This window comes from Piliocolobus tephrosceles, chromosome 15, assembly GCF_002776525.5.
Source record: "Piliocolobus tephrosceles isolate RC106 chromosome 15, ASM277652v3, whole genome shotgun sequence".
NCBI lineage: Eukaryota > Metazoa > Chordata > Mammalia > Primates > Cercopithecidae > Piliocolobus > Piliocolobus tephrosceles.
Window position 1 is genome coordinate 39,241,475 of NC_045448.1, and position 14,075 is coordinate 39,255,549.

Sequence of the window (14,075 nt, forward strand, 5' to 3'; positions counted from 1 at the left end):
TTTTTTTTTTTTTTTTTTTTTTTGAGATGGAGTTTCACTCTGTTGCCAGGCTGGAGTACAGTGGCATCACCTCAGCTCACTGCAATCTCCGTCTCCTGGGTTCAAGCGATTCTCCTGCCTCAGCCTCCCGTGTAGCTGGGACTACAGGCACACGCCACCACGCCCAGCTAATTTTTGTATTTTTAGTAAAGACGGGGTTTCACCATGTTGGCTAGGATGGTCTTGATCTGTTGACCTCGTGATCTGCCCACCTCGGCCTCCCAAAGTGCTGAGATTATAAGCATGAGCCACCACGCCCGGCTTGAGTCCTTGCTTTTGAAACAAAAATGTATACAATTCAGATATATCTGATTTATCTGTAAAATTTAATTATCATTTACTGAAACTACTAAAAGTGTTGCTGAAGTTAAAACTTGATTAAATGTTCTTCCTTGATGATACGCATCATTTCCAATTCTTTGATGAAAACATCAAATCTAGTGATAATTAGTTTCAAAATCCACTTTCATTTAGAACATTTAATCTGTGTTAGATGGTTGCCTGTAAACTACTATTGATTTGATGGAACTAGTAGGCTGTAGTCGTGTGTGTGTTTGCCTGAGTGTGAAAGCAAGCAAGGAAGACAGAGATGAGAGAGAGGAAGATAACTCCTGGCTCCTGGCTAGATCATGAACACTACAATTTTATCTTGGTGTTGTTAATGAAAAACACTGTCTAGAAAGCCTCTTGTAGTAGGAGATACGACCAGGATACAAACACTGTTTGCTGTAGAGAATCAGAAGTTTAGAGTTGAAAGGGAGATTTAGAAATGATCTAGCTTCACTACTCTCTTATTTTACAAATGAGAAAACAGCAAAGTTACAGAAGGCACAGAAAAGTTAAATGCTGTGTCAAGGATACAAGAGAGTTGCAGTTTAGGCCTAGAACCTAGCTGTCCAAACTTCCAGACCAAATGATTTTTCTATTTATATTCTCTAATGACCACTCTTATTATTTTATTTTTGAGACAGGGTCTCACTCTAGTCACCCAGGCTGGAGTGTAGTGGCATGATCTCAGCTCACTGCAACCTCTGCCTCCCGGCTCAAGCAAACCAGTCACTCAGGTTGAAGTGCAGTGGCACGATCATGGCTCACTTCAACCTTGACCTCCTGGGCTCAAGGAATCCTCCCTCTTCAGCCTCCCAAGTAGCTGGGAATATAGGCCCATGCCACCACTCCTGGCTAACTTTTGTAATTTTTGTAGTAGAGACAGAGTTTTGACATGTTGCCCAGGCCGGTCTCAAACTCCTGGGCTCAAGTAATCCACCTGCCTTGGCCTCCCAAAGTGCCAAGATTACAGGCGTGCACCACCATGCCTGGCCCTAACTACTACTCTTAAACACCTTTAGTCTTCTACTAAAACAACAATGAAGTTGTTAATTTTCATATAAAACACACAATACTCCAGCCTGGAGACTGAGTGAGACCCTGTCTCCAAAGATCAAACAAACAAACACATATGCAGAACATTAATTTGTGAGTGGCATTTTATCTTTATGTCCTGAAAATCTGTATCTTTGTGATGAAGCTAACACTGACTCCCCAGTTTTGTTGTTGTTGTTTTTGAGACAGAGTCTTGCTCTTGTCGCCCAGGCTAGAGTGCAAAGGCACAATATTGGCTCACTGCAACTTCCGCCTCCCGGGTTCAAGCGATTCTCTTACCTCAGCCTCCCGAGTAGCTGGATTACAGGCACCCACGACCACACCTGGTTAATTTTTGCATTTTTAGTAGAGACGGGGTTTCACCATGTTGGCCAGGCTGGTCTCGAACTCCTGACCTCATGATCTGCCCACCTCGGGCTCCCAAAGTGCTGAGATTACAGACGTGAGCCACCATGCCTGGCCCCCCAGTTTTTTAAGGATATTACTATTCAGAAAATTTTAGGATCATTCCTCTTCTAGTGGTATTTTTTAACTAAAAAAAATTTTTTTTGAGAATTCTGTGACCAGGATTAGAAATCAATGGTGGTAACAAATGACTAAGAAAGTGCTAACTTTTTGGAAAATTGTAATTTTATGGCAAGTAAGCTAAAGGAGCACAAAACATTTTCAGGTCAGGCTCATTCCTGTAATCTCAGCACTTTGGGAGGCCAAGGTGGGTGGATTACTTGAGGTCAGGAGTTCGAGACCAGCCTGGCTGACAGGATGAAACCCCATCTCTACTAAAAATACAAAAATTAGCTGGGCGTGGTGGCACATGCCTGTAATCCCAGTTATTCGGGAGGCTGAGGCAGGAGGATCGCTTGAACGTGGGAGGTGAAGGCAGCAGTTAGCTGAGATTATGCCACTGCACTGTGGCCTGAGTGACAGAGAGAGACTGTCTCAAAAAAAAAAAAAAAAAAAAAAAGATTTTCAGAATAACCTTAATTTTGTGGTTGGGAAATCTGCAAGTGCAACGAAGAACCGTGATACACCTAACTTACAAGGAAAAAAAAATTACTTTCTGTTTCAACTCTTCATTCCCCGAGAACTTAGTTTTTACCCTTCACTCAATCATCTCCCTAATCCCAAGGATTCAAAAGCTTCTTGAATACAACTTTTCAGCAATTCAGTCTAGTTAAAGTAATCTTCAAAAAGTGATCTCCTAAAAGGGCTTTGTGGTTGGGGCAAGTTGGAACAATTACATTCAAATATCACCAGGATTGAAATAGAGACCAAAGACACAGCCCAAGCACACAGGCTTCCAGGGCTGAGAGAGGTCTAATGAAATGTCCTTTATGTTGGAGCTCTAAGAATAAGCAAAGTCTGTATTTTGAATGGCCTGAAAATACTGTGAAAGCAAACAAACTAAACAAACAAACAAACAAAAAACTGTTTGGAGACTCTCAAGTACGTGTGTGTGGAAAGTCTGAGGAAACCAAGGTGGGAAGAGGCCACGAAGAGGCGGAGCACAGAGGAGTGTTCAGGCAGTGTAACTCAGCATGATGGCGCAGTACTTGGACAGCATCAGGAAGGAGCTACATAAACAAATTAAAAGGCTTGAAAGTTGGCATAAGTGAGACAGAACCCGGGTGATCCAGAAACTGCGCAAGAGCCTAATAGAAACTCATAATTACGGGATCAAGTAGGCTTCTGTGAAGAGTCTGGGACAAGACTATTTGCTAAAGATAAGTCTTATAAAATGCATTACACAGGCCGGGCACGGTGGCTCACACCTGTAATCCCAGCACTTTGGGAGGCCGAGGTGGGTAGATCACGAGGTCAGGAGTTCAAGACTAGCCTGGCCAACATGGTGAAACCCCATTTTTACTAAAAATAAAAAAAAAAGTTAGCTGGGCATGGTGGCACACACCTGTAATCCCAGCTACTGGGCAGGCTGAGGCAGGAGAATCATTTGAGCCCGGGAGGCAGATGTTGCAGTGAGCTGAGATTGAGCCATTGCACTCCAGCCTGGGCGTGACAGGGTGAGACTCTGTCCCCCTCAAAAAAAGAAAAAGAAAAAGAAAAATAGGCATTGCACAATTTGGGAACCAGACGCTGAAGAGCAACTGTTGTCCATGGGCTGAAGGGTGTGAGAGAATTTGTGTGGCATAGAGGTGAGAGATATGTACTTGAAACAGGAAGGAGTTACAGCTTCAGACTTGGGACCCTGGGCAACGCAGGCAGCAGCAGTGCTATGCTGTGGCCTGGGCCACCCAGGGACAATTAAACAGGCATATGGCATCAGAAACTGATTTTTCTTTTCTTTTCTTTTCTTTCTTTCTTTTTTTTTTTTTCTAGATGGAGTCTTGCTCTGTCGCCCAAGCTGGAGTGAAGTGGTGTGATCTTGGCTCACTACAACCTCCGCCTCCCGGGTTCAAGTGATTCTCCTGCCTCAGCCTCCTGAGTAGCTGGGATAACAGGTGCCCACCACCACACCAGGCTAATTTTTGTATTTTTAGTAGAGATGGGGTTTCACCATGTTGGCCAGACTGGTCTTGAACTCCTGACCTCAGGTGATCCACCTGCCTCAGCCTCCCAGAAGTGCTGGGATTACAGGCATGAGCCACTGCGCCTGGCCTGTTTATTTGTCTTCATTGTAACATGACTCTATTACAGCATTTTTCTAAGTTTTTTTTTTTTTTGAGACGAAGTCTGTCGCCTGGGCTGGAGTGCAGTGGCCGGATCTCAGCTCACTGCAAGCTCCGCCTCCTGGGTTCACGCCATTCTCCTGCCTCAGCCTACCGAGTAGCTGGGACTACAGGCGCCCGCCACCTCGCCCGGCTAGTTTTTTGTATTTTTTTAGTAGAGACGGAGTTTCACCGGGTTAGCCAGGATGGTCTCGATCTCGTGACCTCGTGATCCGCCCGCCTCGGCCTCCCAAAGTGCTGGGATTACAGGCTTGAGCCACCGCGCCTGGCCTATTACAGCATTTTTCTAAGCATTAGATGTTCTCTCCTGTCCCCTCGCCAGTGACACCTAAATGATGGATTTGTCTGAGGAAAAAAATGAAAAAAAGAAATGCTAGTTTGAATTAATTTTTTAATGCAAGCAAAAATAAGGAAAGACAGTCACCCCACCATCCCTGCCAAAAACTTCCTGGTTGTTTGAAACATAATTACAAGTAAAATGGGCAATGGAATGCTGTCTTATTTTCTGCATGTGTATGTGTATATCATATTTTATATGCATATATATATGCATAAATATATTATCTATACAGATACATAATACATAGAGATATATATTTAGGAGAGCTACAGCAGTAAGAGTGGTTTGATAATAAGGCTTAAATGAAAAACATTATGAAAGCTGAAAATAAATTGTTCAGCAAAGTTGCCTTTTATCTTTTATTTCTCATTTTCTTTGCACCCGTGGTATCATCCTATTAAAAATGCAGGAAACCGGCTGGGTGTGGTGGGTCACACCTGTAATCCCACCATTTTGGGTGGGCAAGGCAGGGAGACTGCTTGAGCCCAGGAGTTTGAGATCAGCCTGGACAATATAGCAAGACCTTTTCTCTATAAAAAATTAGCTGGGGCCGGGCGCGGTGGCTCACACCTGTAATCCCAGCACTTTGGGAGGCCGAGGCGGGTGGATCACAAGGTCAGGAGACTAACACAGTGAAACCCTGTCTCTACTAAAAATACAAAACAATTAGCCAGGCGTGGTGGTGGGTGCCTGTAGTCCCAGCTACTGGGGAGGCTGAGGCAGGAGAATGGCATGAACCTGGGAGGTGGAGCTTGCAGTGAGCGGAGATTGCACCACTGCACTTCAGCCTGGGCGACAGAGTGAGACTCCATCTCAAAAAAAAAAAAAAAAAAAAATTAGCTGGGCGTGGTGGCATGTACCTGTAGTCCCAATTACTTGAGAGGCTGAGGCAGGAGGATTGCTTGAGCCCAGGAGGTCAAGGGTGCAGTGAGCCATGATTGTGCCACTCCAGCCTTGGTGACAGAGTGAGACCTTGTCTCAAAAAGAAGAAAAGCAAGAAACATACAAATATAAAAAGGCATATTCCTGATAACAAGATGAAAATAAGAAGGCCTTAACTGGTTATATTTACACTAAGAATGTAAAATGGCCAGATCAGATCAGCTCACTTAAAAAGTCCTTCCTGGCTGGGATTACAGGCATGAGCCTGTAATCTTTGGGAGGCCGAGGTGGGAGGATCACTTGAACTCAGGAGATAGAGACCAGCCTGGGCAACATAGCTAGACCTTGTTTCTATAAAACAAGTTAAAAATTAGCCAGGTGTGGTGGTGCCCGCTGTAGTCCCAGCTACAGGCTGAGGTGGGTGGATCACTTGAGCTGGGGAGGTGGAGATTGCAGGGAGCTGTGATTATGCCACTGCACTCCAGCCTGCGTGACAGAGCAAGACCCTGTCTCAAAAAAAAAAAAAAAAAAAATCCTTCCTTGAACAAAAAACTATTGTTTAGATGTCATAATTCCTTATTAAATGGATGCTTCTACATAACTGAATGAGATTCTCTGGGAGTTTACATGTTTCTAAGTGCGGAAGACTTTTAGACATGAACATAGGATGTTATGTTTCTATGTTTCTTCACTAACAATGTATCCTTAATTCTTGGTGCTGGACACAGAAAATTTCTGGAATAAAGTGTATTTGCAGAATTTGACAACAATCAGTTCAGTATGCCAGACATGGGAGCAGAAATGAGTTAATAAAATACTCTTAATTTTTCTTGATAGGAATATCACTGATAGTGCCTTTTTGCCTAACAGTGATAGCCCTATGCTATTATTTTATATGAGTTCCTTGTTAGCAAACTAAAAGTACTTTTAAATATTCTGCATCATTTTTGATGTCCAGGATAAAAGGCACCTACTTCGATGCTATAAAATTTATAATTTTAAGTATATATTTACAAATACATGTATATACATATATGTATGTATGTATGTATGTCAAGTTTAGTTGGGTAAATATCCCAAAGTAAATTCAGCTCAGTTATTGAGGGGTTTGTTTTGCTTTGTTGTTTTGTAAGAGATATGAAATGATATTAACTGAAAGATAATCTTCCTGCTCTTGTGTTTACAAACCAACCTGATTACGACGCACTGACTAGTTTTGGGCTGCACAATTTCATAGAGGTTATGGATGCAAATGTTTGCAAGAGAGTACTGGCAATGAGCTATTGAGATAACACACCCTGGAGGATTGGCTTGGGTCCTGAGATGAGATGATTTAGACAGGAGGAGAAAAGGATAAGGAATGGTGATATAGCAAAGGACAGCAGACAATTATCCGAGGGTGTTACTGATGAGGGTGGCAATTCCTTGTCATTGGTCCACTGTTTGCTATGTATTGGAATTTGTATGTAATTTTCTCTAGCTTGCTTTAAAAATAGAATCATCAATGCCTCATGAGACAAAGGAGAGCCTGCCGTGGAATCTAGATATAAACCTGAATGACCTTTCAAGGTTCCCTTTCTACACCAATGTGAAAACACAGAATAAGATACCAGCATTACTCAACAGACCTGGTTACAATAAGTATGAATTACAATGCAGGAACATATGTCACTTCTTACACAAACAGTGAGGCAGGCTATCTGATATTGCTTTAAGAAATTATGTGGGCCGGGCGCGGTGTCTCAAGCTTGTAATCCCAGCACTTTGGGAGGCCGAGACGGGCGGATCACGAGGTCAGGAGATCGAGACCATCCTGGCTAACACGGTGAAACCCCCTCTCTACTAAAAAAACACAAAAAACTAGCCGGGTGAGGTGGCAGGCGCCTGTAGTCCCAGCTACTCAGGAGGTTGAGGCAGGAGAATGGCGTAAACCCGGGAGGCGGAGCTTGCAGTGAGCTGAGATCCGGCCACTGCACTCCAGCCTGGGTGACAGAGCGAGACTCCGTCTCAAAAAAAAAAAAAAAAAAAAAAAAAAACAAAAGAAATTATGTGGTCAGCTGAAGCAAGATGACACATGTAAATCTTTTTCATAAATCAAAGTATAAGCTCACAAATTCTCCATATAAATAGCCTCAGGAGGGGCTGCTCTGATGAAATTGAAAATGTCTCTTCCATATGTGCAGTTTTAGGCTTTATAACATTTAAAGAAAATATTCTAAAAGATAAAGTTGGCATGTAAAAGCACGGGGAAAGGAATCAGCAATGATCAGAGCAAAACAATTCTAGAAGGCATCTTAATTTTCATATGGCTCATTTGCATTTGAAACACTGTGAATTCCTATCTCACTTGTACAAAATGTGTACATATTTTAATACTTGCACTTGAAAGAACATTTTCCTAAATGTTTGGAAGATGATCAAATTTTAACTGGTGGACTTGTTTTCTTCCATCAGGTGTGGGGGAGATGTGGCTTCCTGGTATGAGAGGCAACAGTTGATTCTAATAGCAGAATAAGACAAAAATAAGAAAGTAAATTGAAAACAATGTTTATTTGTACAGTTTGATTTAAAGATGATAAGACAAGTGGATACTTATGGTACAAAGATGTCAAAATATATCAATTTTAAAATTAAGTAGGGTTACCTTTCCAAAAATTGAGATTTTCTGATACCTGAAAATTAGGTTCTATTACTTATTCTAGGATACCCATGGATATACTATTATTTATTTCAGTACACTTAATCTGAGTATCTAGTCAATGTTTAAGAGGTAGATGCCCATCAGCTACTATACAATAATTCCAGGAGACTACACAGTACCCATCTCAAAACAAATTTTTGTTTTTTAGACACCATTTCACTCTGTTTCAGCCTGTTGCCCAGGTTGGAGTGCAATGGTGCAATCTCAGCTCACTGCAACCTCTGCCTCCAGATTCAAGTGATTCTTGTGCCTCAGCCTCCCAAGTAGCTGAGATTACAGGCGTGAGCGTCCATGCCCAGCTAATTTTTGTATTCTTGATAAAGACAGAGTTTCACCATGTTGGCCAGGCTGGTCTTGAACTCCTGACCTCAGGTGATCCACCTGCCTCAGCCTCCCAAAATGCTGGGATTACAGGCGTGGGCCACCCACCTGGCCTCAAATTTTTAATAGCTAGGATATTGGCAGAACAGCAAAGGCTTAAAACCTCTTTACTATCAACTTTAAACATTATTTAGTCTTAAGGAAACCACAATGAATGAAAATATTTTTTCCTGTAACATGTGTTTTCTGCCAGGTAAAATGTCTAGGATTCAGGTGTGTCTTCTGAAGGAAAACCAGAACTTGAAAGGCACTCCTGTCTTTCTCTTGGTCTGGCTCCCTGGACACCTCACTTGAAGGAGAGAGCTGTTTAGAACTGGCCTCATGTGTGTGCTACAGGGGGGCCCACCATGCAGAGGTGGATAGGATGCAGTTTACAGAGGATGGAGAACATGGGCTGATCTCTGTAAATAAGCATCTCTAGGTACATGCTGCCCTTTGTGTTTCTTTCCTTTTGTTGCCTCTGGGACTTTTGGAAGGCCTTGTTCACAGTCCCTGATCTGTATCAGCTGGGTTACAGGCATTGAAGGAAAGGGTAGCACAGCTGTAAACCCAAGCAGAGAGCTGGAGCTGTGAAGGGAGAGCAGCACCCAACTCCCTCGAGACAAGGCGAGGTCAGTGACAGATTCCCAGGGAGACAGTGATTAGGGGAACCAGGAGGCCAGCGGGGGCAGCTGACACTGTGCACCCTCCCAGGCCAGTGTGGGGGGGAATCCGGTGAGGTTTTTTTTTTTTTTTTTTTTTTTTGAGATGGAGTCTTGCTCTTGTTGTCCAGGCTGGAGTGCAGTGGCATGATATTGGCTCACTGCAACCTCTGCCTCCAGGGTTTAAGGGATTCTTCTGCCTCAGCCTCCCAAGTAACAGGCACCCACCACCACACCAGGCTAATTTTTGTATTTTTAGTAGAGACGGGGTTTTGCCATGTTGGCCAGGCTGGTCTCGACCTCCTAACCGTGTGCTCCGCCCGCCTCGGCCTCCCAAAGTACTGGGATGTTTTTATTTATTTAGTTTTTATTATTATTTTTGAGACAAAGTTTCGCTCTGTTGCCCAGGCTGGAGTGCAGTGGCACAATCTCAGCTCACTGCAACTCTGCCTCCCAGGTTCAAGCAAATCTCCTGCCTCAGTCTCCCAAGAAGATGGGATTACAGGCGCCCGCCACTATGCCCGGCTAATTTTTGTATTTTTAGAAGAGACAGGGTTTTGCCATGTTGGCCAGGCTGGTCTCAAACTCCTGACTTCAAGTGATCTGCCCACCTCGGCCTCCCAAAGTGCTGGGATTACAGGCGAGAGCCACCGCGCCAGCTGAGATGTTTTTAAAAGGAGAGTGTCCTTTTACACACAATTCACACTGTCTTTCAGATTGCTGCCTCAGCAATCTTTATTTAATTTCTTTGTTGTTATTTAAGTATAAGCTGCATTGGGCTTGGTTTGCCAACATTTAATAGTAAAAGGTAAAATGACCCATGTAATCAAAATATGGATACCTGGAGATTTTGGATACACAGAACTGATTTAACATTTCATCTTCTTGATTAGTTTGATTTTTCTCTCCCAAAAAACTCCTATTTTAACTATGAAAAGGTTGGGAAAAGCCAACGCTTTTTTCCTTTATGGAAAACATGCTAATGAGAAGACAGATGACTGAAAATTAGATTGAAGATGAAAGATTAAGCAAACGCAAAATCTGCTAGCTGTGAAAATTGCTAGCCTCTGATAAATTGGAAATTACCAACTTGGTTTATTATTAGGCAATGTTTGTCTACTTACTTATTTTAATAATATTAAGGACCTTCTATGAGTCAGATACTGTTTTAGGTGCTGGGTTTACAAGGTGAGAAAAAGCCCTGAACCAAAACAAACCTATTTCCATGGAGTTTATGGTTTAACTTCAAAGTTTTCTGAAAGCAAGTGAAGGATAGTCACCTGATAAACTGCAGAATTAATATTTGTCATAAGAGTCACCGTACTGTTCTGCAATACTGGCCCATTGGATAGAATTTGTTTCCCAGATGTCTGGGTTTCATTCCTTTGTAGCTGGCAGATCTTGGTTTTGAGAAAAAGCCTAGGAAAGGCAGACTTAGGTGCCTGCCATGGGTGAAAAGATGGAAGAGTCAAGTTACCTTTATTGCACATCTGGAGGCTACAGAAAGGCACTTGGATTCCTTTGCAATGCTGGCAAAACTCAGTCCTGTTGGAATCAGCGTTTTATTGTACAAAGTTGTTCTGTTATGGGTATACGATCTTGTGGGTGGTATATCCAATCAGAGCAGCCAAACAGTTGTGTAACAATTTGATTCAAGTGTGTTTGGAATAAGATTTTGTAATAATAATCTTGATATTTTCATAGTTCTATGGTTTTATTACATCAATTACCAATATTTATTAAGCTAGACAAATACAACTACACCAGTACAAACGAAAGGTCTTGGTGTCCACCTTGTCTCACTTTGAAAGGCAGACAAACAAAAACAAAAAATAAATTCTTTTTATAGCACTTTAACTTTTGAGTGGAAGTACCTGCTGGCGTCTGCTGTCTCTTCCTTCGTTACGCGCTTTTCTTTTAATTTGGTCCTCGTGAAAAGAATCAAAGTAGGAGCTCTCCAGCAGTTGGGAACAGGTTAATCTGTCATCTGGATTCATCTTCAGACACCCCTTTGGAGGAACAGAATCACAAAGAAGATATTAAGGGAGGGGCTCATTTTGTTACCATGCCCACAAACTGAGTAATAACTTGTTAGGATAAATATGGGTTTAGAAAATCTTCAAGTTTGTGTATTATCAAGTAGTTGGAGCTTGCTAATAGGATTGCTCTTCTTTTTGCTACTTCAAGGTCTTTCGAGGGCAGAATGAATAGATGGTCAGTGTCTCTCTGAAAGAGGCCGCCTGTAGATCCAGTGTTCCCACCAATGACATTTTAAAATCACTACTGAAAGCAAATTGCAGCAGTCTACAGAGTGTAGTCCCTGGACTAAAAACATCAGCATTGCAGGAACTTGCCAGAAATGCGAAGTCTTGGGTCCTACACCCCGCCTGCCAAAGGGAATTGAAGCACTGGAGGTGGGGCCCGGCAGTTTGTGTTTAACAAGCTCTCTGGGTGATTCCGATGCCCATATGCTCAGGTTTGAGAACATCCGGGTTAAGGAGACGGCTGAGGAAGTGAGAACCTCAGTCATGAGAATGAACCTGAAACAAGGAGAAATGAATGGACTATATGTTCATATAAAAAATAACTACAGGCAAAACAGAAAAGGTGACATTATGACCCTTCTATATTTGAGACCATTAGAAGCCTCTAGGTCGGCTTCTGAGAGTGGGGAAGAGTATCACAGCAGAGGGGGCTGTGGGGGTCCTGACACAAAGAGGTTTTCTCTGAGAAACACTGATACTCCAGCCAGACAGTGGGACTTTGCCCATCAATAAACACAGATTATGATCCGTAAACAGCAGCTTTAAGCCAGACCTGGTGGCTATTGCCTGTAATCCTAGCACTTCGAGAGGCCAGAGGTCTAGACCAGCCTGGGTAACATAGTGAGACACCATCGCTCCTACATTTGCATTTTTAAAAGGAGCAGCTTTACAATACACAGATGACCTGAAAATTATTGCCTTCCATCCATAAGAGAGAAATAAGGCTCACCACCATCACAAACATTGTTTTGAGACATTCTGAAGCCCAGACAATTGCATTGCCTGAGACTGCCCCAGCCGGGCACTGCTCTGTGGTGTCTGTTCCTCCCTGACCCCAGCTGACCTCAGATCTCTGAGATCCCTGAAGCTGCCTGCCCCTAAGCAGTATCACCTGGCCCTTGGCGAGGGATCTGATTAGTCCTGTTCTTCAAGAAACCTGCTCAGCAAAACTAGACTTACCTGTCGCTCCATGTCTACTGCCTGGTCCAAGCAAATGACCCCTAATTAATGACCCATGCCATATATCAACTCCAGCTGCTGAAGCATTCTCCTCAAACTCTAATACTGTCAGTAAAGTATTAGGACAGAAAGACATTTTTTTTTTGTTTTTTTGAGACAAAGTCTCATTCTGTCTGTCAGCCAGGTTGGAATGCAGGGGCGCCATCTTGGCTTACTGCAAGCTCCGCCTCCTGGGTTTGAGCGATTCTCATGCCTCAGCCTCCCAGATAGCTAGAATTACAGGCATGCACCACCATGCTGAGTACATTTTTGCATTTTTAGTAGAGACAGGTTTACCGTGTTGGCCAGGTTGGTCTCGAACTCCTGACCACAAGTAATCTGCCCGCCTCGGCCTCCCAGTGCTGGAACTACAGGCATGAGCCACTGCACCCGGCCAGAAAGACTATTTTGAATACAAGCTGTGATAGTCTCTATTTCTTTATCACTCAATTCTGGTTTTTGCTTCCACTGTTCCATTAAAGTGGCTCTTATTATTAACACCTCTGACCTCTACTTCCATATCCTTCAACCGATCATGTATTTTGAATTCTGTCTCCTCAATAGTATTAGACACTACTGAACAAGCCCTCCTTGAAACTTTGTTTCTCTTTGGCTTCTCTAATCTCTCACTTTCCTTGCTCCTCCCTCCTGGCCACTCCTTTTCAAACCAGCCTTTGCTAGTTTACCTTCTTCTCCACTATGGTTGGATAAAGTTCCTCAAGGCTAAATCCTAGCCACCCCTTTTTTTCTCATCTATTCTTGGTTTCTAGGTGATCTCTTTGCTGCCGATGGCTTCAATTATCAAAGTTTACCAGAGATTTCCACATCTACAATTCCATTCCAGACCTCTCCTAGGAACTCCAGACCTGCAGGCGCAACTGCTTACTTAACATCTGTCTCAAGGTCACTGTTGTGGGTTGAATTGTGTCGCCGCAAAAATATATACATTGAAGTTCTAACTCCCAGTACCTCAGAATGTTACCTTATTTGGAAATAAGGTCTTTGCAGAAGTAATTTATGAAGACAAGGTCATAATGGCATGGAGTAGACCCCCTAACCCAATTATAATTGGTTTCCTTATAAGAAGAGGGAAGATGGAATAGACAGACACATAGAGTGAATGCCGTGCTATGATGGAGGCAGAAATTGGAGTTACTTTGTCACAAGCCAAAGAATGCCTGGGGCTACCAGAAGCTGGAAGAGGCAAGGAAAGACCCTTGCCAAGAATTTTCAGAGAAAGCCCGGACCTGCCAATACCTGAAAAACCAATACAGGCACTGTATCCTTGCCACCTCTTCTACGTTATTCCCCATATATCAGTCATAATTAAGTCCGATCAGTTTTCCTTTCAAATATATCTTGAATTTATTCACGTTTAATTTAATTTAATTTAATTTTAGAGATGAGGTTTCACTGTCGCCCAGGCTAGAGTGCAGTGGCACAATCATGGCTCACTGTGGCCTTCAACTCCTGGGCTCAAGCAATCCTCCCACCTTAGCCTCCCAAGTAGCTGGGACTAAAGGCAAGTGCCACCATTCCCAGATAATTTTTATTTATTTTTTGTGTTTTGTAGAGATAGGGTCTGACTTTGTCCAGGCTGGTCTCAAATGCCTGGGCTCGAGTGATTCTCCCGCCTTGGACTCCTAAAGTGCTAAGATTACAGGCATGAGCCACCATGCCCAGCCTCATTCACTCATTCATATTTTTATATGGGCTTTCAAAACTATTGAAATCTAGTCCATCACTAAATACCTATGA

General features: G+C 42.9%; 1 protein-coding gene across 2 annotated transcripts in view; it reads right to left on the reverse strand.

Moving 5' to 3' along the window:
• Window positions 1–10,286: 10,286 nt before the first annotated feature.
• Window positions 10,287–14,075, reverse strand: part of CDKL4 (cyclin dependent kinase like 4) — a 55,834-nt gene continuing 52,045 nt past the window's right edge. For both annotated transcript variants that reach the window (XM_023216409.1, XM_023216410.1), the window contains one exon: window positions 10,287–11,063. In XM_023216409.1, coding sequence (XP_023072177.1) covers window positions 10,908–11,063 — 156 coding nt within the window. In that variant the 3' untranslated portion in view covers window positions 10,287–10,907. The remainder of the gene's footprint in view (window positions 11,064–14,075) is intronic.